Below are 21,908 nucleotides of genomic sequence, written 5' to 3' on the forward strand. Positions count from 1 at the left end.
AGATTTGAAATTTTAAAAAAGTACCAAGTTCCTGAAATTCAATAAAATATTTTTATTAATTTTAATGGAATGCAGAGTATCATTTTCATGGTGATAGACTTTTTAACTTCATGCTCTCTTCTGAGCACACCGGAGGCCTAGCGCATTGGCAAGAACTTACCAGGGAGCTGCACTGAGGACCAGCACTGTAGGCCCTACCAGCGGGACAGCGGGTTGAGCGTGCAGGCAGAAAAGGTGCCGTGTCACAGGCAGTGGTGACAGGGTCTTGATTTATCTATGATGTCGGAGTTTTAAAGTTACTTGGAGATTGTGGCTGCCACTGTTTCTTCTGCGGAATTCCTCTCCAACCTGAGGATGAAGATCACTGCAAAGCACCTTGAGGTACATTTTCTCAGGAAATGAAAAAGCAGCTCTTGGCCGGCGGTGCTCACGCCTGTAATCCCAGCACTTTGGGAGGCCGAGACGGGCAGATCATGAGGTTGGGAGATCGAGACCATCCTGGCTAACACGGTGAAAACCCATCTCTACTAAAAATACAAAAAAAATTAGCCGGGTGTGGTGGCGGTGCCTGTGGTCCCAGCTACTCGGGAGGCTGAGGCAGGAGAATGGCGTGAACCTGGGAGGTGGAGCTTGTAGTGAGCCGAGATTGCGCCACTGCACTCCAGCCTGGGCGACAGAGCGAGACTACATCTCAGAAAAAAAGAAAAAGCAGCTCTTCTGAAGAGGTGCTTGGGTATTTAAGTTCCCACACAGAAACACTGATCTTTAAGCCCCTGAAAACCTGGTGTGGATTGCTAATGTCTGGAATCGTGACAACATTATCAGTGCTCACCCCAGGGTAGCAGAGGGAGGAAATCGTGCTGAAAATGACACATAGGTCTTTGGGAGCTAAATGATGTTCACGGACAGAGAGTTCATAATGGAGTGTTTTGTTCCTTACACTGATTCCCTAATTTAAAACAGTTCATATTGGGATAAAAGAACCGTTTATCACACCCTGCGAGACTGCCTCTTCCAGCAAAGTGAAGCCGTCATTTGTAATTTGTTTCCGCCAGGTCTGCGCCTGCAGTGCACCCGGGCTGCGTTGATGGGTGCTGGGAAATTGTCACTGTTTGTTGCCCCCTTTCTGAGCTATGTCCACAGCAACACAAAATTAGAATTCAAAGTGGGTCTCAAGTGACCTCTGATGACTGAACTGGCTACAGAGGTCCCAGTGGGCTCCCCCACCCTGGGTCTCCTAGGGGTTATAACTGTGGACCTAACAAACAGAGCAACTATCTCAGTCCTACGGAAAGTCAGTCGTATATAATACAGAACACCAGGCAGACTAGAGCCAGAACAAGGACCGGTGTGATGGGTTTTTCCTGGGTTTTCCCCTCCCATTGCTGGGCCTAGTCAGGGGCAGTCTATCCGAACCGCACATTAGGGATGAACATTAAAATCTCCAAGAGAAGCCCCCTTCCCTCTCATCCTGGGCAGAGATGGTCATGGGAAACTCCTGCAAGCAGCAGCCCTGCAGACACTGGCGACTCCCACAGAACCCTTCACTCTGGCGACTCCGACAGAACCCTTCACTCTGACGAGAGGAATTGGAAAACAGGCCCCTGTAGTCCAAAGAGCATGAGGGAAATCCCTGCTCCACTTTGGCCCCAAGCTGGACCTAGTCATAGGAATGGGAACAGCACAGAGAGGCTAAAACCTGGGCTTTTAAATCAAAGGACACAGCAGAGGAGTTAGAGACCCTCTAAAGCTCCACATGACTGGCACTGATGTGGGGAAAACAGCAAAGGCTGTGTGAGCTCAACTCCTGTGTACACTGGCCCCTGGGTGAACAGCACAACACAGACTTGGAAAACTAGCCTGACACCAGAGTCACAGCTCCAGGAGGCAGGTTGGTACATGCAGTCAGAACATAGCTGGGTTACTTGCCTGCTGAGACAAAACTCAGCATCCTGCAGAGGGTTTTCATGGACTTGGAGTCTCAAGGTATGCCAAATGTCTAGAATACAAGATTACTACACGTAAAAAGAGCCAGAAAAATCCCAGCCCTAAAATGAAAAGACCGAATGCCAACTCTCACATGACCCGAATATTGGAAATATCAGATAAAGAACAGTTATTATAACCATGCTCTGTGAAATAGGGGCAAATGCTCTTGAATCAAAGAAATGAAAAAATTCTGTGAATGAACAGAAAAACATTTGGAAACAAAAATGAACTGGGACTTGTAGGACAAGATTGAAGGGTCTACTGTGTATGTCACTAGATTCCTAGAAAACAGAAACAGCCTATACAATTTTTTTTAAAGAAATATTTTAGTCTGGGCGGGCGTGGTGGCTCATGACTAATCCCAGCACTTTGGGAGGCCAAGGCGGGTGGATCACGAGGTCAGGAGATCAAAACCAGCCCGGCCGACATGGTGAAACCCCATCTCTACTAAAAATACAAAAATTAGCCGGGCGTGGTGGCGGGCACCTGTAATCCCAGCTACTCGGGAGACTGAGGCAGGAGAATCGCTTGAGCCCAGGAGGCGGAGGTTGCAGTGAGCCCAGACTGCACCACTGCACTCCAGCCTGGGCGACAGAGAGACTGTCTCATTAAAAAAAAAAAACTACATATATATATATTTTTTTAAATTAAATTAAATTTATTTATTTTTTGAGACGGGAGTCTTGCTCTGTCGCCCAGGCTGGAGTACAGTGGCGCGATCTTGGCTCACTGCAAGCTCTGCCTCCCGGGTTCCCGCCATTCTCCTGCCTCAGCCTCCTGAGTAGCTGGGACTACAGGCGCCCACCACCACGCCCGGCTAATTTTTCGTATTTTTAGTAGAGACGGGGTTTCACCGTGTTAGCCAGGATGGTCTTGATCTCCTGACCTCATGATCCGCCTGTCTTGGCCTCCCAAAGTGCTGTGATTACAGGCGTGAGCCACCGCGCCTGGCCTGTGTGTGTGTGTGTGTATATATATGTATGTGTGTATATATATATATATATATATTTAAATAAATACTTTAAAGATTCATGAAGGTCAGTGAATTCCAGTAAGATCATCTCAAGGAAAACCATGTTGAGGCAATAAACTAAAGAAAACACATTTTTTTTTTTTACCTGGAAAGCAGCCAAAGAAAACTGACTTATCCAGGTTGAGTATTCCTAATCTGAAAATTCAGTAATCTAAAATGCAAAACTTTCTGAGTGTTGACACGATGCTCAAAGGAAATATTCATTGGAGCATTTTGGACTTCAAGTTTTTGAATTAGGAATGCAGGTCGGGGCACGGTGTCCCATCCCAACAGTTTGGGGGGCCGAAGTGGGAGGATCACTTGAGCCCAGGAGTTGGAGACCAGCCTAGGCAACTTGGCAAAATCCTGTCTCTACTAAAAATAAACCAAGTGTGGTGGTGTGCACCTGTAGTCCCAGCTACTCAGGAGGCCCAGGTGGGAGGATCACCTGAACCCAGGAAGCTGAAACTGGACTGAGCCGTGACTGCACCACCACACTCCAGCTTGGGCAATAGGAGTGAGACCTTGTCTCAAAAAACAGACAAACAAGGATGCTGAAATGGAAAGTACATTGCAAATATTCAAAAATAAAAAAAAAATTGCATTCTGAGGCCGGGCACAGTGGCTCACGCCTGTAATCCCAGCACTTGGGGAGGCCAAGGTGGGCGAATCACGAGGTCAGGAGATCGAGACCATCCTGGCTAACACGGTGAAACCCCGTCTCTACTAAAAATACAAAAAAATTAGTGTGGTGGCGGGCGCCTGTAGTCCCAGCTACTCGGGAGGCTGAGGCAGGAGAATGGCGTGAACTTGGGAGGCGGAGCTTGAAGTGAGCCGAGATCACGCCACTGCACTCCAGCCTGGGTGACAGAGCGAGACTCCGTCTCAAAAAGAACAACAACAAAGTAAATGTAAGGCAAGCAGGCAACAAATTGAAAAAAATCAAAATTGAGGGGAAAAAATAAAACTTTTTTTTATTTGTAGAGACGAGTCTTGCTATGTTGCCCAGGATGGTCTCGAACTCCTGGACTCAAGCTATTCTCCTGCCTTGGCCTCCCAAAGTACTGGGATTACAAGCATGAGCCACCATGGTTGGCCAGTTCTAATTAAAAAAAAAAAAAAAAATAGAAAACAGGCTGGGTGTGGTGACTCACACCTGAAATCCCAGCACTTTGGGAGGCCAAGGTGGGTGGATCACCTGAGGTCAGGAGTTGAAGACCAGCCTGACCAAGATGGTGAAACCCCATCTCTACCAAAAATACAAAAACTAGCCAGGTGTGATGGCACGCATCTGTGATCCCAGCTACTCAGGAGGCTGAGGCGGGAGAACCGCTTTGAAGCCAGGAGGCAGAGGTTGCAGTGAGCTGAGACCTCACCATTGCACTCCAGCCTGGGTGATAAGAGCAAAACCCTGTCTCAAAACAGAACAAAACGAAACACACAAAGGAATAGGAACAATGAGCCATTCATGAGGTTGGGGCAGGGGACATAGTGACAGAAACCATCCTTGAAGAAGCCTGGAAATTGGAATTACTAGACAAACCCTTTGTCTTAAATATGCTCAAGGAGCTGAAGGGAACCAGGGACAAAGAAGTAAAATAAGAATAAAGCCAGGTGTGGTGGCTCACGCCTATAGTCTCAGCACTTTGGGAGGCTAAAGTGGGGAGACAGCTTGAGCTGAAGAGCTCAAGACCAGGCTGGGCAACATAGTGGGACTCTGTCTCTACCAAAAAAAAAAAAAAAAAAAAAAAAATTAGCTAGGCATGGTGGCATGTGTCTGAGGTCCCAGCTACTCCAAAGGTTCAGGTGGGAAGATTGCTTGAACCTGGAAAGTTAAGGCCTCGGTACACCGTGATCACACCACTGCAGTTCAGCCTGAACAACAGAGCCAGACACTGCCCCTCCCCCCGCCCCAAAAAGAAAGAAATATGAATGATGTGTGAAAAATGTGGAAATAGCAGAAAATAGAAATTAACTAAAAAGAAAGTCTAGGCCTGAAAAGTAAAATAGCTAAAATAAGAAATTCACTAGAGGAATGTGGATTTCAGCAGGCATCAGAAAGCAGCCGTGAACCTGAAGGCAGGTCAGTGAAATTACCCAGTCTAAGCAGCAGAGAAGAAAAACGCAGGGAAAGTGAACAATAAGGGGTCTATGGGATACCATCGAGCAGAACAACACAGGCATTATGAAATTCCAGAAGTAGAGAAAGAGAAGAAGAAACACTTCAGGAAATAATCAATGAAAACTTCCCTGATCTGATAAAGACATGAATCTGCACATCCAATAAGCTCAACAAAATCCAAGCAGGAAAAATGCAAAGAGACCCAGAGCTAACTGTATACATACTCAACAGTAAAAGACTGAAAGCTTTTCCTTTCAGATCAGGAACAAGAATACCTGCCTTCACTACTGCTGCTCAGCACTGTACTGGAAGTCTTAGCCAGAGCCATTCAGCAAGAAAGGCAGGCATGTAAATTGGAAGGGGTGAAAACGCTACTTGCAGATGGAATGATTATGTATAGAAACTTGCACAGAATATACACACACTCAACCTACTAGAGCCTGACACATGAATTCAGCAGTGTGGTAGTGTACGAGATCAAGACAAAAATAAGTTGTATTTATATGCACCAGCAATGAACAATCAAAAAGGAAATTAAGGCCGGGCGTGGTGACTCACGCCTGTAACAGTTTGGGAGGGCAAGGCAGGAGGATCGCTTCTGCCCAGGAGTTTTTGTGTGTGTGTGTGTTTTTGTTTTTGTTTTTTTTTTTGAGACGGAGTTTCGCTCTTGTTGCCCAGGCTGGAGTGCAGTGGCGCGATCTCGGCTCACTGCAACCTCCGCCCCCTGGGTTCAAGCGATTCTCCTGCCTCAGCCTCCCAAGTAGCTGGGATTACAGTCATGCACCACCACGCCCGGCTTATTTTGTATTTTTTTAGTAGAGACGGGGTTTCTCCATGTCGGTCAGGCTAGTCCCGAACTCCTGACCTCAGGTCACCCGCCCACCTCGGCCTCCCACGGTGCTGGGATTACAGGTGTGAGCCACCACGCCCAGCCCCACCCAGGAGTTTGAGACGAAGCTGGGCAACATAGGGTGACCCCCACCTCTAAAACAAAATTATAAAATTAAGAATTAGCCAGGTAGGCTGAGTGCAGTAGCCCACACCTGTAATCCTAGCACTTTGGAAGACAGAGGCAGGCGGATCACCTGAGGTCAAGAGTTTGAGACCAGCCTGGCCAACATGGTGAAACCCCATCTCTACTAAAAATACAAAAAATTAGCCAGGCCTGGTGCACACCTGTAATCCTAGCTACTCGAGAGGCAGAGGCAGGAGAATTTCTTGAACCCGGGAGGCAGAAGTTGCAGTGAGCCGAGGTTGAGCCACTGCACTCCAGCCTGGGAGACAAAGTGAGACTCCAATTCAAAAACAAACAAAAAAAACCATAAAGAAATTAGCCAGGCATGGTGGTGCATGCCTATGGTCCTAGCTATTTGGGAAACTAAAGCAGAAGGATCACTTGAGCCCAGGAGGTCGAGGCTGCAGTGAGCCTTGATTGCACCCCGGCACTCCAGCCTGGGTGACAGAGCCAAAAAAGAAAAAGAAGCATGGCTGGGCATGGTGGCTCACGCCTGTAATCCCGATACTTTGGGAGGCTGAGGTGGGAGGACTGCTTCAGGCCAGGTGTTCAAGACCAGCCTGGAGAACATAGACACCGTCTCTACAAAACAGTAACAAAAATTAGCCGGGCGTGGTGGTGCACACCTGTAGTCCCGGCTACTCAGGAGGCTGAGGTGGGAGGATCACTTGAATCCAGGAGACAGAGGGTGCAGTGACCTGAGATCGCATCACCGCACTCCAGCCTGGAGTGAGAACCTGTCTCAAAAAATAAAAAAGGATAGGCAACTGTCGTATATGCTGATAATGGTAAAAATAATGTGAGACATGAAGTTCAAGTCCCTTGTGCAAATACTGAAACTGAGATAGAAAAATGCTGATTTTCTGGAGTTACACTCTGCTATCAAGGTCAGGAAGACCCTTTTCCACAGTATCTGGCCAGATCCTTGCCTGTTTTTTTCCACATACCCATGAGAGACTACGAGATAATTAGCCCTCAGCTCGCATGCCCCAGAAGCGTCGTCAGACTCACCATCTGAAACATCTTACACAGATGACAGGATTCTGGCTGGCAGCCAGCATGGACAACTCAAGATGGGGCCGCAGGTGTCTGTGGGAGGCTCAGAGCAAATGTCGGGGAATTCACGGCCTCTACAGATGGTGGCGTTTCTCTTGAACAGAGCTATAAAAGAAATGACATTTCACTAGGTGCCGCCTCAGTCTCAAGTCTACATTTGCTTTTGTTAAAACCCATTGTATGTCTACATTTTGGTGGATGTTGCGTAAGACAAATCATTTTAAAATTAATGCCAAAACCACAAAATCACTAACCTGATCCGAAATTCCAGAATGCGGCAAGAATATTACAAGCAAAATTAGAAATAAGAATCCTCTATACATATACGTCCAAAAATCCTCTATACATATACATCCAAAAACAATCCCCAAGTATTAGTAGAATTCTTTTTTTTTTTTTTTTTTCCTGAGATAGAGTTTCTGTCACCCAGGCGGGCGTGCAGTGCTGCAATCTCGGCTCACTGCAGCCTCCATCTGCCCGGTTCAAGTGATTCTCCTGCCTCACCCTCCCGAGTAGCTGGGATTACAGGCACGCGCCACCACGCCTGGTTAATTTTTGTATTTTTACTAGAGACAGGGTTTTGCCACGTTGGCCAGGCTGGCCTCGAGCTCCTGACCTCAGGTGATCCACCCACCTCAGCCTCCCAACGTGCTGGGATTACAGGCGTGGGCCACTGCGTCTGGCGAATTCAGCAGTATTTAAGGATAACACACTATGACCAAGTGGGCTTTCCCGCAGGACAGCAAGGTTGGCTGAACATTCAAAAATCAACGTGATGCTCCACGTTAACAGAGAAAAAGATACGTGTGATCATCACAACAGATGCAGAAAAGTCACTTAACAAAATTAAACAGCCATTCCTAGAGGCAGGCAGGGTCACCCCCAAGTCCCGGCCCCACCCATCCCTGCCCCAGGGGAGACTCGGAATGCAGAGTTCAGTCTCAGCACCTGCCTAAAACAAAAAGCCCATATTCCTCAGATGTACAGAATCCGTATCGACAACATACCATCTGCAGTGTTCCCTGTAGAACCCATAGTTAGTAGACAGTGAGGCAAGTGTGTCCCCACTCAGAATAAAGGAAAATCAGCAGACGAGGATTTCAAAGCGTAGAGTGCGTACAAATGGGCAGACACAAGTCATCAGCCACGAATTAGAAACCAACTTCAGAACTGACAAATGTATCTGAAATAAAAGTGGCCAGGTGTGGCGGCTGCAATCCAGCACTTTGGGAGGCCAAAGTGGGAAGATCGCTTGAGCCCAGCGGGGACGAGAAACGCTGTCTCTACCAAAACAATTTTTTAAATAAAAATAGATGTTAATTCAGGTGTGGGGTTATCCAGGAGTGATCTTCTCTGGAGGTGGAAACATGGGGCAATTCTGCTTACAAATTTATATTTTTCTATTATGTTATTTTACAAGGAACATTTTTTTTCATTGTATTCTCTGATCCATCTGGAAGATAAAAATTTTGGTTCAAGTTCAACAATGTCATCAACCAAATGCCTCTGACACAACACAAGACAGGTGAGGACTAAGTCACGTGAAAGAGCTCTGGCATTCAGGGGCTTGGTTTGGTTGCAGAAAGAAAACACAAATATAAAACTCTGATCACAGAAGGCTGCAGATGGCCAGCGCCACCGACTACAGTGGTGGGAGGGGGAGGGGGCCAGGGGTTCACACAGGCATCACCGCCAAACACAGGGTGGGTATGGGTATGGGTCAGGGCTGCGTTCCACAGGGCACAAGCTGCCTGTCCCCACAAGACATCCCAGGGCCACGGGCGAGGGCAGGCAGACCAGAAACGCAGCCGGAGTCATCCGTGCCCACGCACCTGTAAGATCAGACAGGAAAGCTGCTGAGTAGGCACCGTCTGAGGCAGTCGCTCTGGAGTCCCTTCACACCCACGTCCAGGGCGCAGGAGGTTCGTGGGGGAGGCAGCAGCCCGGCCTTGTTTCCCACACACTGCGCGTCCCATCAGTTCCATTTGAAAAGCAGCTGCGCTCCCGACAGTCCGCCGGTGCTAGGGACACCGCGTCCTTGCCGCTCTACAGTGATTTTTAAAAAGCACATGCCCGGGGAGGGCCGGTGCCGCCAGGCACGTTTATCAACTGGTAATTACGCTCCTACTCCCCCACCCAGAGTCAGATCTCAAGTGTTAGACAAGCCAAGGTGACCCCGGCTCACTTGAAGCTGCCACTTCAACATGCAGGGACATTGCTGCTGACAGCCACTCTCCACCTCTGCAGGCCAACAGGAGCCTCAGACCTCCCAGAGCCACACAGGCTTCCTACAGATGCATTTCCTCCCTCCCTCCTCCAGAAGTGCCCTTGGGGCACAGGGAGTGAGGAGGGCAGGCCGCCCCGTCCCCGACACAGGGAGTGAAGCTCCAGGCTCCGCACCCAGTGGCCCTGGCTTCCACCTTGTCCTGTCACAGGCCGGCCCCCCTTCAGTCTCACAGACTGCTCTGAAGCCTACAGTCCAACCAGATTCTCACAACAAGGGGGGAAGAGTGTTTGGCTTCATAAGACACAATTCTACTTCCCATTACAGGTCCAGAGTACAACAAAATCAGTCACTTTTATTTAAAAGAAACATTACAAATAAGTGTGCAAAATTAAACATGATTAAATACACATAAAAGGAACATGCATACTTTACATCAAAATCCACATACAAAGTTAGTTGATTACATGACAGTGACAGTAAAGGAACTGAAGGAACCGGAAAAACCAAGAACTTGCTGCTACGCAGGTTTTATATGTTTGCGATCTGAAATCAAAACCATAAAATAGAGTTTCTTTAACGGGAATTTAAGAAAATTAAATATATACCCCAAGTAGCTGACAATGTAGAGCCCATAACCTATTTTAGTTACCAAATGTTAAAAAAAGTTATGTGCCTTTCCTTCCCAAAATGTTAGTGTGTAGCTATTCTTATAAATGAGGCGAGGGGAGGGGAGACGGTGCACTTGGGGGCTTGGAGGCCAGACCAAGGCATTTCCCTCCACACCAGCGGGAACTGCATGGCCCCTCCCAGACCCTGCTCTGGCAGACGACCCCGAAGTTAAAGGATGTTTTCCCCCATAACGAATGTTCAAAGTTCGTGCATCGCTCTGCTGTTCCCTACACATAACCGGGAAACAGATTTAACCCAGAACGTAACCAGGAGACCCCCCGTCCCTGTCCCGCACACGCCTGAGGTGTGACGGCTCGGCTTCTAGAGTGGCCTGGTGTCTGCCTCATTCTAATGGCCCCAACAGAGATGGGGACGCCACGCACGGGCACAGGTGACGTTATGGGCACAGATGACCACGTTGCGGGTATGGAGAAGACCACAGGCTGGGCTCACACGAGGGGAAACATTCACGCTTTGTTCTCTCTACAGGGTCAGGTCGTTTTTCTTCATGTTCGGGTGGGAGAAGGAATTCCTTTCTCCTTTTCTAAGGCAGGCTGCTGGTGTTCTATTAAATCTGCTTATCATGTTAAGAACTTACATTTGCACACTTGTTCACTTCTCCGGTGCAGACTCAGTAAGAACGATGGAATCTGTTGCAAAAACAAACTTGAACTCGTCCACCCTGTCAGCCCAGTCCCCAGGTCTGTATGGAGCCCCCGTCAGTGTGAAGATGCAGTGGAGCCACTGAAGCTAACGTCACAGCTGAACTCAAGGGAACAGCCAGTGGCCACTCGAGCTGGTCACAGCCACTGAGTACCTACGGTGCCTTGATGATGATTCTCTCTTTAATACTGGAAATGGGAGTCCTTAGGAAAGCAGACAACCACGTATGGCTTCGAGACCAAGGTCCCTGGGCAGCCCCTCCAGCCCGTGGCCCAGGAGGCCCCTGGGGCACTGGCACCAGCCCCGAGAGCCTGAAGGCGGCAGGTGGTGGGTGCTGTGGCGCCCCCAGCTGGAGTCACAGCTTGTCATCGGTCATCTCTAGAAACTGCGCGTAGACATCTCGGATGCACTCCCCCTTGGGGTTGAACAGGAATTTGTAGTAGCTGCCGTCTGCACAAATTGCTAGGGTAGAAGGAGACCATTTTACCTGTGTGTTTCTTTCCCTCAAGTTAAAAGCAATGAGTCCCACTGAGCTGAACTGCAAAGGGCCTCTTGGAGCCAGGCAGCTGCTCTGAAAGCCCTGAAAGGCCCCAGGTCCCCACTGAGTGCACTCGGTCGGCACCGTAGCCGGGAATCCTGACTGTCTTGGGGTGAACATCTAATCACCCAGTGTTGGCTACAGGGTTAAGAAACATTCTTGGTCATCTATACAAACACTGGAAGACCTGTCCCAGTGATTTCCTGGGGGAAACTGGAGGGATGGGGGCTGAAGACATCCCAAATGGCCGTGCAGACCATAAGCGGGACACACTGAGTCCACAGGAGAAATACGGGGAACTGGGCGGCCATCGGTGCCACAGCATGGTGGTGGGACGTCTATGGGAAGTTGGGTCCGACGCTCAGTGGATGGAGCCCAGGTGGGGTGGGTGGGGACGTTCTCTCCAGGAAGGACCACTCACCAATGACGGCGTTTGGCTCTGTTCCAAAGGCACAAATGCACGGAGAGCCTGAGGGAACCTGAAACTTGGAGAAACTCCACTTGGAACTGAAGTATTTTGGAAGGAAACTGGCTGAGGCCAAACTGTGAAGACAAGAAAAGAAAGTGGTTCAAAGTTTACAGGAAAAAAAAATCACCTGCGTAAGCTCAGAATATGCTGCTGAAAATACTAAAATGCTCCTTCATATGGTTTGAGCTTTAATGAATTTTTTTTTGCCATGCATGACAAAGCCTCTTGTACGATTTTATTTTTTTATTTTTTTTTGAGACGGAGTCTCACTCTGTAGCCCAGGATGGAGTGCAGTGGTGCAATCTCAGCTCACTGCAGCCTCCACCTCCCAGGTTCAAGCGATTCTCCTGCCTCAGCCTCCCGAGTAGCTGGGACTACAGGCGCCCACCACCACGCCTGGCCAGTTTTTGTATTTTTAGTAGAGATGGGGTTTCACCATGTTAGCCAGGATAGTCTCGAACTCCTGACCTCAGGTGATCTGCCCACCTCGGCCTCCTAAAGTGCTGGGATTACAGGCATGAGCCACTGTGCCCAGCCTGCACTGATTTTTAAACCCCAACAAATATCAAATTAAATGAAAAAGATTTCAGCACTGATAGCATATGAGGTCTGTCCACACCGCCCTGATGGCATGGGGGGGTCCGTCCTGGGTCCATCCACACCGCCCTGCTGGCGTGGGGGGTCTGTCCTGTCCACACTGAAACACTGGGGACTCCTCTCATCCCTCAGCTTTTCCCCAGCAGGCATCCTAACACCTACCTGGACTGTTTATTCCTTTTTGGATCTTCAGCTGCAAAAATATGCACTGTGCCGTGGTCGCTGGATACGCAGATGAGGGACGCATCCTGATTGAAGTTAATGCTGCAGAGAAAACCAGCACAGCTCAGGCCTTGTGTGGATGTGGAGAAGTTCAGAGACTTAACCCACAGCACTTGTCAACACTGTGGAAGACCTCAACATTCCCACTCTGGAGGTGCCAATCCTGAATACTGCCCTTTCTTTAACAAGCTGACAGCCATCCCCACAGCACCACAGGTTGAAGCCACAAAGCCACAGCCACAATCCAGTGTATCACGGCAAGAGTCTTCCTCGGGTGCACCACAAATGCAGCTGATGAGCTGTGTGTCTGGGAGAGGGAAGGGGCTTCCTGCAGACCACCCCCTACATGCCACTCAGGGCTGCTCTCACAAGACTCGGGTGAGAAACACACATTCTCTCCAACGATCCTGGCCTCAGGAGGTGCAGGCTGCCCCTCTGGAGGTCAGCTGGGCTGTGGCAGCCATTGGCCGCGTGCTGTCTGTTCTAGGAGCAGACAGGGGTGTGCTATGCACACCACAAGGCCCAGGACCTCACGGGTAAAGCTGCCGTATTTATAAATTAATTACATTTTCTTTCTTTTTTTTTTTTTTTTTTTGAGATAGAGTCTTGCTCTGTTGCCCAGGCTGGAGTGCAGTAGCATGACCTTGGCTCACTGCAACCTCCACCTCCCGGGTTCAAGCGATCCTCCTGCCTCAGCCCTCCCTAGTAGCTGGGATTACAGGCATGCGCCACCACGCCCAGCTAATTTTTGTATTTTTAGTAGAGACGGGGTTTCGCCATGTTGGCCAGGCTGGTCTCGAACTCCTCAGCCTCCCAAAGTGCTGGAATTACAGGCAGGAGCCACTGCGCCCGGCTATATTAATTACATTTTCACCTCAAAGACCCAAATGCTGCTCAACACTAGCCAAGGAGGAGGCACCAGGCCTCCTGGCCTTGGCCACAGGGCATGAGATCCTACCCAAGTAGGGCTTCAGCACTAGGCACCTGGGGGCTGTAGGGACACCACTGTGGGGTGGCAGTGTGGCCTCTCAGACTGTATAACAGGCTGGAATCAGACAAACCAACATGGTCTCCAGCATTGCCTTAAACACACGCCAGAGCGCTGGTGACGAGATGAAACTGGCAAAAACACCAGAAAGACTAAAAATAAACAGGGATGAACCCAAGCCTGCCAGCCAGGGCCAGCAGCGAGACCCCTCTACAAAAACACAACAATTAGCCGGGCGTGGTGGTGCACAACTGTGGTCCCAGCTACTCAGGAGGCTGAGGCAGGAGAATCGCTTGAGCCCAGGAGGTTAAGGCTGTAGCGAACTGAGATAGCGTCACTGCACTCCAGCCTGGGCGACAGAGCAAGACCGTCCCTCAAAATAAAAATCCCCAAAAAACAACAAAAAAAACCCACCAACAACAAAAACCATCAAATACTGATACATGCTGAAGCAGGGTTAATTATGATATTCTTTCTACTTCTGTGTAATTTCCCACGATAAAAACTTAAAATTAATCACAATTTAAAAAGTGGAAACCCAACTCCCTAGCAGCCCAACCTCTCCCTCCTCTGGCCTTACAGGGGGGAGGAGGGTGGCTGCTCCTACCCCCTCTCCCAAATCCCAAAGGCCCACTTCCGTGCCGTCAGCCCAAAGCTCTTCTCCGGTGAAGTTGGAGGTGCCCTTACCAGTAAATATTGGCTGCTTGAGATCCTCTTCGCAGTTCCTGGATTAAATGCCCTGATGAAGTATCAAATATTCTTATAAGGGTCCCCTTTGAAAAACAGTGAAGTGTTTCATTATCAAAGATTCAAAACTTTTTCGTTAGTTTTTTGAAATGATTTACATTCACAAATCTATTAGTCCACACAAGCCTTTCTCAAACTCACCCACATCATTTAATACTTAACTTTCTCCTCCAACTGCCAGCACACAGCCGTGCCCCTGAGAACGACTTGGTTGGTGGCTCCTGGTCCCATGGCACTGGGCACAAGAGAGGCTTCCAGAGACAACCTCCTGACCGGGCAGGGTGGACTGACCCTGGACGCCTGCATCCCTGGCTGAGACCCAGGAGGAACACCCAGGCCCAGGCTCCCTGCTCCTGCTACACAGGGAGCTCATCTGAGAAGCATTGTCCAAACCCTAACTCCCTCAGACAGCTAGGAAAAGCAGCACGGGAATCCGGCCATCAAAAAGGTGAGGCAAAAAAAAAAAAAGTGAAAGGACTGAAAACCATCCATGTCAGCTATGCTGGCTTTCCCAAGAAAGAGGCGCCCAAGACCCCAGGGGAAGTTTTTAACATCTCCTCCAGAACGAGGAGGACTCTTCAGCTGATTCTGACAGCTGGGAAAACGAGAACTGCTGCATCTTTTGTCAAACACTCTGACAACATCCAGCAAAAAATCTTTATATCCTTCAACCCAGCAGCCCCTACTCCTAGGGGTGCAGTAAGGAGCTAGCTTGTGGGGGACAAGGCAGGAGCAGCCTCACGGGGTGACCGCCGACAGCACGGGATGGGTCGCAGGTGTTGCAAGGCTCTGCGTAATCCCATCTACCTGGCTAACCCGGAGGGCACTGCTGAGCTAAGAAAGCGGGAAGCAGAGAAGCATCCACATTCGTAATGGGGATTCTATCTAAAGAAGAAAAGTTGCAGGGAGGTGGGGATGGAGAATCTGAAGATAAAAAGGATAAGAAAAAATGTACCAAAAATACAGAAGAACCATATTTCCAATTCATACAAAATTATATCTGTTTTGTTGCTAATATAATACCATTCTAAAAAATACTACCCAAAGGGCTGGGTGCGGTGGCTCACGCCTGTAATCCCAGCACTCTGGGAGGCCGAGGCGGGCGGATCACCTGAGGTCAGGAGTTCGAAACCAGACTGACCAACATGGTGAAACCTCGTCTCTACTAAAAATACAAAAATTAGCCAGGCATGGCGGTGGGTGCCTGTCACCCAGCTACTTGGGAGGTGGAGGCAGGAGAATCGCTGGCACCCAGGAGGCGGAGGTGGCAGTGAGCCGAGATCACGCCACTGCACTCCAGTCTGGGTGACAGAGCAAAACTCAATCTCAAAAACCAAAACAAAACAAAAACTACCTAGAAATAACTAAAGCTGTTCTCACCTGAGTCCCAGGAGTGAGCAGGACACGCCCCAAGCCGCGTGTCCCCACGTGCTGAGGAGTGACCCTGGCACTGGCACCGTGTGAAAGGGCAGGAGCAGGGCCGCCGCACTGAACCTCAGTGCACTGTGCCCACAAAAGGATACCATCACTGGCTTCTGGTCTCACCTCCTTAACAATTTATAATTTCCCACAAAGTAACACTGGGTTTGCAGTCTTCAATGAAAACTATAGTAAAAGATACCAATTTTCTTTGTAAAAATCTGAATTCAGGCAAAAGGAAGTATAAAGAACCCCAGATTTAAAATTATTTTAAAAAATTAACAGTTCTTCTGACCTCGCAAATTAAAGGACAATGTGTCCAATATGTCAATATTTTCAGTTACAATCTGGTGGTAATTCAATGAAGACATGTAACTAAGCAGGTAAAAAAGGGTTTTGAGCTGTTTGTTATCAGGCTGTGAAGACAGGAGCACAGAAATTGAGTGGTTCTGCAAAATCTATGACAATATGACAAAGCTGTCATATCTGATTACTGTAATAAACTTGGGTGTGTATGTATTTTTGTTTTTTTTTTTTGAGACGGAGTCTCACTCTGTCACCGGGCTGGAGTGTAGTGGCATGATCTCGGCTCACTGAAACCTCCACCTCCTGGGTTCAAGTGATTCTCCTGCCTTAGCCTTCCGAGTAGCTGGGATTACAGGCACACACCACCATGCCTGGCTAATTTTTGTATTTTTAGTAGAGACGGGGTTTCACCATCTTGGCCAGGCTGGTTTCTAACTCCTGACCTCAAGTGATCCGCCTGCCTTGGCCTCCCAAATTGCTGGGATTACAGGTTGAGCCACTGCCCCTGGCCCTGTTTCTTTGGCTTATCATATTTTACAAGACACCGCTTTGTAAATAACTGGAAATAAAACCAGTCCCTGGGCACAAGACGACCTGTGAAGACTTCAGCCTCTCTGGTGACATGACCAGCCAGGTCCACAGGCCCCTGAGGGGCTCCAGGTTGGGGCAGGCCCACTGCCTTTTGAGTCTTGATACAGGGAATGGCCATTTTGCTGAACCTGCTGCTCCAGGAGGCACGACGCCAACAAGGTGAGGGGCACACTTACTTTCTCGGATGCAGTTGCAATTCTTGTTCCCTGCAGGTTGAGTGCAATGCAGCTCAGGACACCCTCGTGTGCAGGAATGTCCACGGGTGGCTTCTCCGTGCTGGCCAGGTCCACAAGCTGCACATGGCCCGTGTGCGTGCCCGGAAAGGCCAGGAGGGAGTTGTTACTATTGGGACAAAGGACACAGAGGCCTGCGTGGAGACAGAGGACACCAATCAAGAACTACCTTTGATTTCTCACAGCCAAAGTCCACTTTCTGCCCCCAAGTTCTCCGAAAAAATAGATGTATATCATTTATAAATATGAGAACCACAAATTCAATTTAAAGACTTTTCATTGTAAAGAAAGAGTATGAGAGGGCTAAGCAAAGCTACCTCACATGAGACCTCCTCATAATCAAGACATGTGCTGAATAACTTTACCAACTGTCCATCCATCAAGGTACGCGCTACCGAAAATACAATGCAAAATTAACGACTTTACCAACTGTCCGTCCGTCAGGGTACGCGCCACCGAAAATGCAATGCAAAATTATAAAATTTAAAAGCAGCTCCATCAGCAACAGCGTAAAAATATTAAAAAACTGAGGAATAAGTTAACAGATGTACAAGACCTATCCATGGACTATAACATCTTGCAAAGGAAGACCACAGAAGATCTGAGACAGAGCTGGTCTGTGATCGTGGGCCGGAAGATTGGCTATTACTCTCTAACTCATCTACAGTCAGTGATCACAGCTAACCTCTCAGAAAGGGTTCTTGAAGAAAGACAAGCTGATACTAAGAATTATAAGGAAAAATAAAGGCACTAGAACAGCCCAAATTTTTTATTTTTTTGAGACGGAGTCTGGCTCTGTCACCCAGGCTGGAGTGCAGTGGCACGATCTCCGCTCACTGCAAGCTCCGCCTCCCGGGTTCACGCCATTCTCCTGCCTCAGCCTCCCAAGTAGCTGGGACTACAGGCACCTGCCACCATGCCCAACTAATTTTTTGTATTTTTAGTAGAGATGGGATTTCACCGTATTAGCCAGGATGGTCTCAATCTCCTGACCTTGTGATCCACCTGCCTCGGCCTCCCAAAGTGCTGGTAGATTACAGGCGTGACCAGATATATATATGGTTTTTTTTGTAAAGTAAGAACAAGATTGCAAAACTTATATTACCTAATTTCAGATTTACTTTAAACCTCTCATCAAGGCAGGAAGGTACTGGGATAAAGATAGAAACACAGATCAATGGAAGAGAACAGAAAGTCCAGAAAAAAACCTTGTATTTATTTAATCAAAACAAAGGTACCAAGTTTAGATATCCACATAGAAAAGAAAGGAACCCAGGCTTCTGCCTCACACTGAATACAAAAATGTACTTGAAATGGATCAAAGACTTAACTTTAGGTGAAAAGCTACTAAATGTGTAGAAGAAAACATAAAAGAAATCTTTTAGCAATACTTGCAAAAGCGTGCCAGGGAAAAGGCTAAATCTGCAACATATAAAGAATTCTTACGGCCAGACGCAGTGGCTCACGCCTGTAATCCCAGCACTTTGGGAGGCCAAGGAAGGCAGATCACCTGAGGTCAGGAGTTTGAGACCAGCCTGGCCAACATAATGAAACCCCGTCTCTACTAAAAATAGAAAAATTAGCCGGGTCTGGTGGTGCCTGTAGTCCCAGCTACTCAGGAGGCTGAGGTGGGAGAATTGCTTGAACCTGGGAGGCGGAGGCTACAGTGAGCCGAGATCACGCCACTGCACTCCAGCCTGGGCAACAGAGCAAGACCCTGTCTCATAAAAAAAAAAAAAAAAAAAGAATTCTTACATCTCATTCTAAGATAAACAACCAGCTAAAAAATGGGCAAAACATCTGGGGCACTTCCCAAAAGATCTCGAAAGGGAAGAACCACAGGGAAAGATGTCGCCACTGCCAGTCCTCAGAGAAATGCAAACCAAAACCACAAGGAGATGCCGTTACCAGTGAGATATCATCACACATGCACGGAACGGCTACAGCTAGAAAGACCGACGATGCTGGAACACTCATAAATCATGGATGAGACGCAAGAGGACACAGTCACTCTGGAAAATAAATGGCCGCATTTTATAGAGTCAGACACAACCACAACATGGTTGTGACCGGGCAGTCGAACCCTCAGTATCGATGCAAGAGAAATAAAACTACCCACACAAAGGCTGCTATGGGAACATGCATGACACTCCTTCTTCATAATAGCCAAAAAATGGCCGAAGGGACCAACAAAGTAACACACAAACACACACAGAGGACAAATACATGTAAAAAAAAAACAACCTGAGGGTTGAGTGGGGAGGGGACTGTCCCAAGAAAGTTTTCCAGGAGATGAGACTGTTCTTTTTTTCTTTAGAGTCTCACTCTGTCGCCCAGGCTGGAGTGCAGTGGCACAATCTCGGCTCACTGCAAGCTCCGCCTCCCGGGTTCAAGCGATTCTCCTGCCTCAGCCTCCCAAGTAGCTGGGACTATGGGCACCTACCACCACACCCAGCTAAGTTTTGTATGTTTAGTAGAAATGAGGTTTCACCATGTTGACCAGGATGCTCTCAATTTCCTGACCTCGTGATCCGCCCGCCTTGGCCTCCTAAAGTGCTGGGATTACAGGCGTGAGCCACCGCACCCGGCCGACTGTTCTGTCTTGACTGTGACGGTGGTTACACAACTGTTTACAATGACTGAAATTTATCAAATTTTTTTTTTTTTGAGATAGAGTCTTGCTCTATCGCCCAGGCTGGAGTTCAATGGCGTGATCTTGGCTCACTGCAACCTCCACCTGCTGGGTTCAAGTGATTCTCCTGCCTCAGCCTCCCAAGTAGCTAGGATTATAGGCACCTGCCACCACCCCTGGCTAATTTTTTGTATTTTTAGTAAAGACAGGGTTTCACTATGTTGGCCAGGCTGGTCTCAAACTCCTGACCTTGTGATCCGTCCGCCTCAGCCTCCCAAAGTGCTGGGATTACAGGCGTGAGCCACCAAGCCTGGCCACAAATGGTATTCTCTCTCTTTTTTTTTTTTTTTTTTGAGACAGAGTCTCGCTCTATCGCCCAGGCTGGAGTGCAGTGGCATGATCTCTGCCCACTGCAAGCACCACCTCCCAGGTTCATGCCATTCTCCTGCCTCAGCCTCCCTAGTAGCTGGGACTACAGGTGCCCGCCCCCACGCCCGGCTAATTTTTTGTATTTTTAGTAGAGACAGGGTTTCACCGTGTTAGCCAGGATGGTCTCGATCTCTTGACCTTGTGATCCGCCCGCCTTGGCCTCCCACAGTGCTGGGATTACAGGAGTGAGCCACCGCGCCCAGCCACAAATGGTATTCTTAAAACGAGTGAGTTTTATGTAAATTTTACCCTAACAAAGCCAGAAGCAAAACCCCCAAATTTAAAAAGATACGAAGATGGTACAATAAATGACAAAGTCAAACACAATCAATCCTCCAATTCAGAAGACAAGGGAAGGAAATGCTTGAGTCCAGAACTCAGTGGCTCCCAATGTGGTGAAAACGTAGGTTCCTGGTTCACTGTGGAGGTTCTGAGAGGCCACAATCACTGGGTGGGAGGGGACAGGGGCCCCACTCTGTGACTCTGGTCAGAAGGTAGTTTTGGGATGCTGAGCTGTGGGTCCTGGAAGGTCCTGGGATGCTGAGCTGTGGGTCCTGGAAGGTGCATCTCCTCTGGAGGCCCCTCTGTGCTCAGGACTGCTCTCGCCAAGGCACCCTGCTCAGACAGAGACCTGCCTAGAGAAGGGAGCGCCCAGGACAGGCATCGCCACGTGGACCCATTTCCCATCGCCACCCATCTGCTCAATCTCTCACCTTTGGGGTTATAGCAGGTTTCGAAGACGTGCAACTGATGGGGATTGTGTGTGAATGTGAACACCTTAATCATGGAGTCCAAAACCACCACAATTCTGGAAAGAAAAACATGATCAGTTGCTTTCCTCAAAAGTCAAACCCAAACATTTTATGCTCCTGTTCTTATCATACTGAAACTGAGAAACACTGAAAATACCACACACAAAAGGAGCGTTCCTGAAGAAAAAGCTCTGGAGGCAGGTAGCCAGCGCCAGGCCTGGAGCTCGGCGAGTGCACGTGCGCTGGCTCTGCCGAGGGAGTGTTTCTCGCCTGGGTGAAGGTCAGCCTAAGAGACGTCTCTGAGGTTTAGAGAGACATCATCAAACACTCCATCTAGGTTCAGAACCGAGCAAAACACACAGAAGTGATATTTTTATGCTACTGTGTCTGGAAAAAATAAGAAAAGTCTGAAAGTAGAAGATCCTCGATCTGGCTCAAGCATTTGCATTATTATTATTACTTTTTTTTTTTTTAATAGATGGAGTCTCACTCTGTCGCTCAGGCTGGAGTGCAGTGGAACAACCTCGGCTCACTGCAACCTCCACCTCTTGAGTTCAAGCGATTCTCCTGCCTCAGCCTCCTGAGTAGGTGGCATTACAGGCATGCACCACCATGCCCAGCTAATTTTTGTATTTTTAGTAGAGATGGGGTTTCACTAGGTTGGCCAGGCTGGTCTCTAACTCCTGACCTTGTGATCCGCCTGCCTTGGCCTCCCAAAGTGCTGGGATTACAGGCATGAGCCACAGTGCCCGGCCGCATTTGCATTACTAAGGGCCTTTAAATATTGACGTTATTAAAATGACAAACCCACACAAAAATGCAGGAAAGCTGGCCGGGCGCAGTGGCTCACACCTGTAATCCCAGCACTTTGGGAGGCCGAGGCGGGTGGATCATGAGGTCAAGGGATGGAGACCATTCTGGCCAACATGGTGAAACTCTGTCTCTACTAAAGATACAAAAATCAGCTGGGCTTGGTGGTATGCGCCTGTAGTCCCAGCTACTCTGGAGGCTGAGGCAGGAATTGCTTGAACCCGGGAGGCAGAGGTTGCAGTGAACTGAGATTGTGCCACTGCACTCCAGTCTGGCAACAGAGCAAGACTCTATCTCCAAAAACAAAAAAAAGGCAGGGAGGTGAAATGACCTCTGTTTACATCCAACTTGCTCGACTGCTGTCCTCCCACAGCTGACAGAGATGGAAATCTTAGAGTAAAATATGCAAATCGTATTAAATA

At 48.5% G+C, this 21,908-nt stretch overlaps 1 protein-coding gene across 1 annotated transcript in view; it reads right to left on the reverse strand.

Annotated features, from left to right (window-relative positions):
- Positions 1–9,748: 9,748 nt before the first annotated feature.
- WDR45B (WD repeat domain 45B) overlaps positions 9,749–21,908 on the reverse strand; it is a 34,701-nt gene continuing 22,541 nt past the window's right edge. Inside the window, 6 exon segments of the mRNA NM_001134042.1 lie at positions 9,749–11,215; positions 11,713–11,834; positions 12,520–12,621; positions 14,255–14,340; positions 16,807–16,997; positions 20,638–20,732. Of these exon segments, the coding sequence (NP_001127514.1) occupies positions 11,109–11,215; positions 11,713–11,834; positions 12,520–12,621; positions 14,255–14,340; positions 16,807–16,997; positions 20,638–20,732 (703 nt within the window). The 3' untranslated portion in view covers positions 9,749–11,108.

The sequence above is a fragment of the Pongo abelii genome, chromosome 19 (genome assembly GCF_028885655.2).
Source record: "Pongo abelii isolate AG06213 chromosome 19, NHGRI_mPonAbe1-v2.0_pri, whole genome shotgun sequence".
Classification (NCBI taxonomy): domain Eukaryota; kingdom Metazoa; phylum Chordata; class Mammalia; order Primates; family Hominidae; genus Pongo; species Pongo abelii.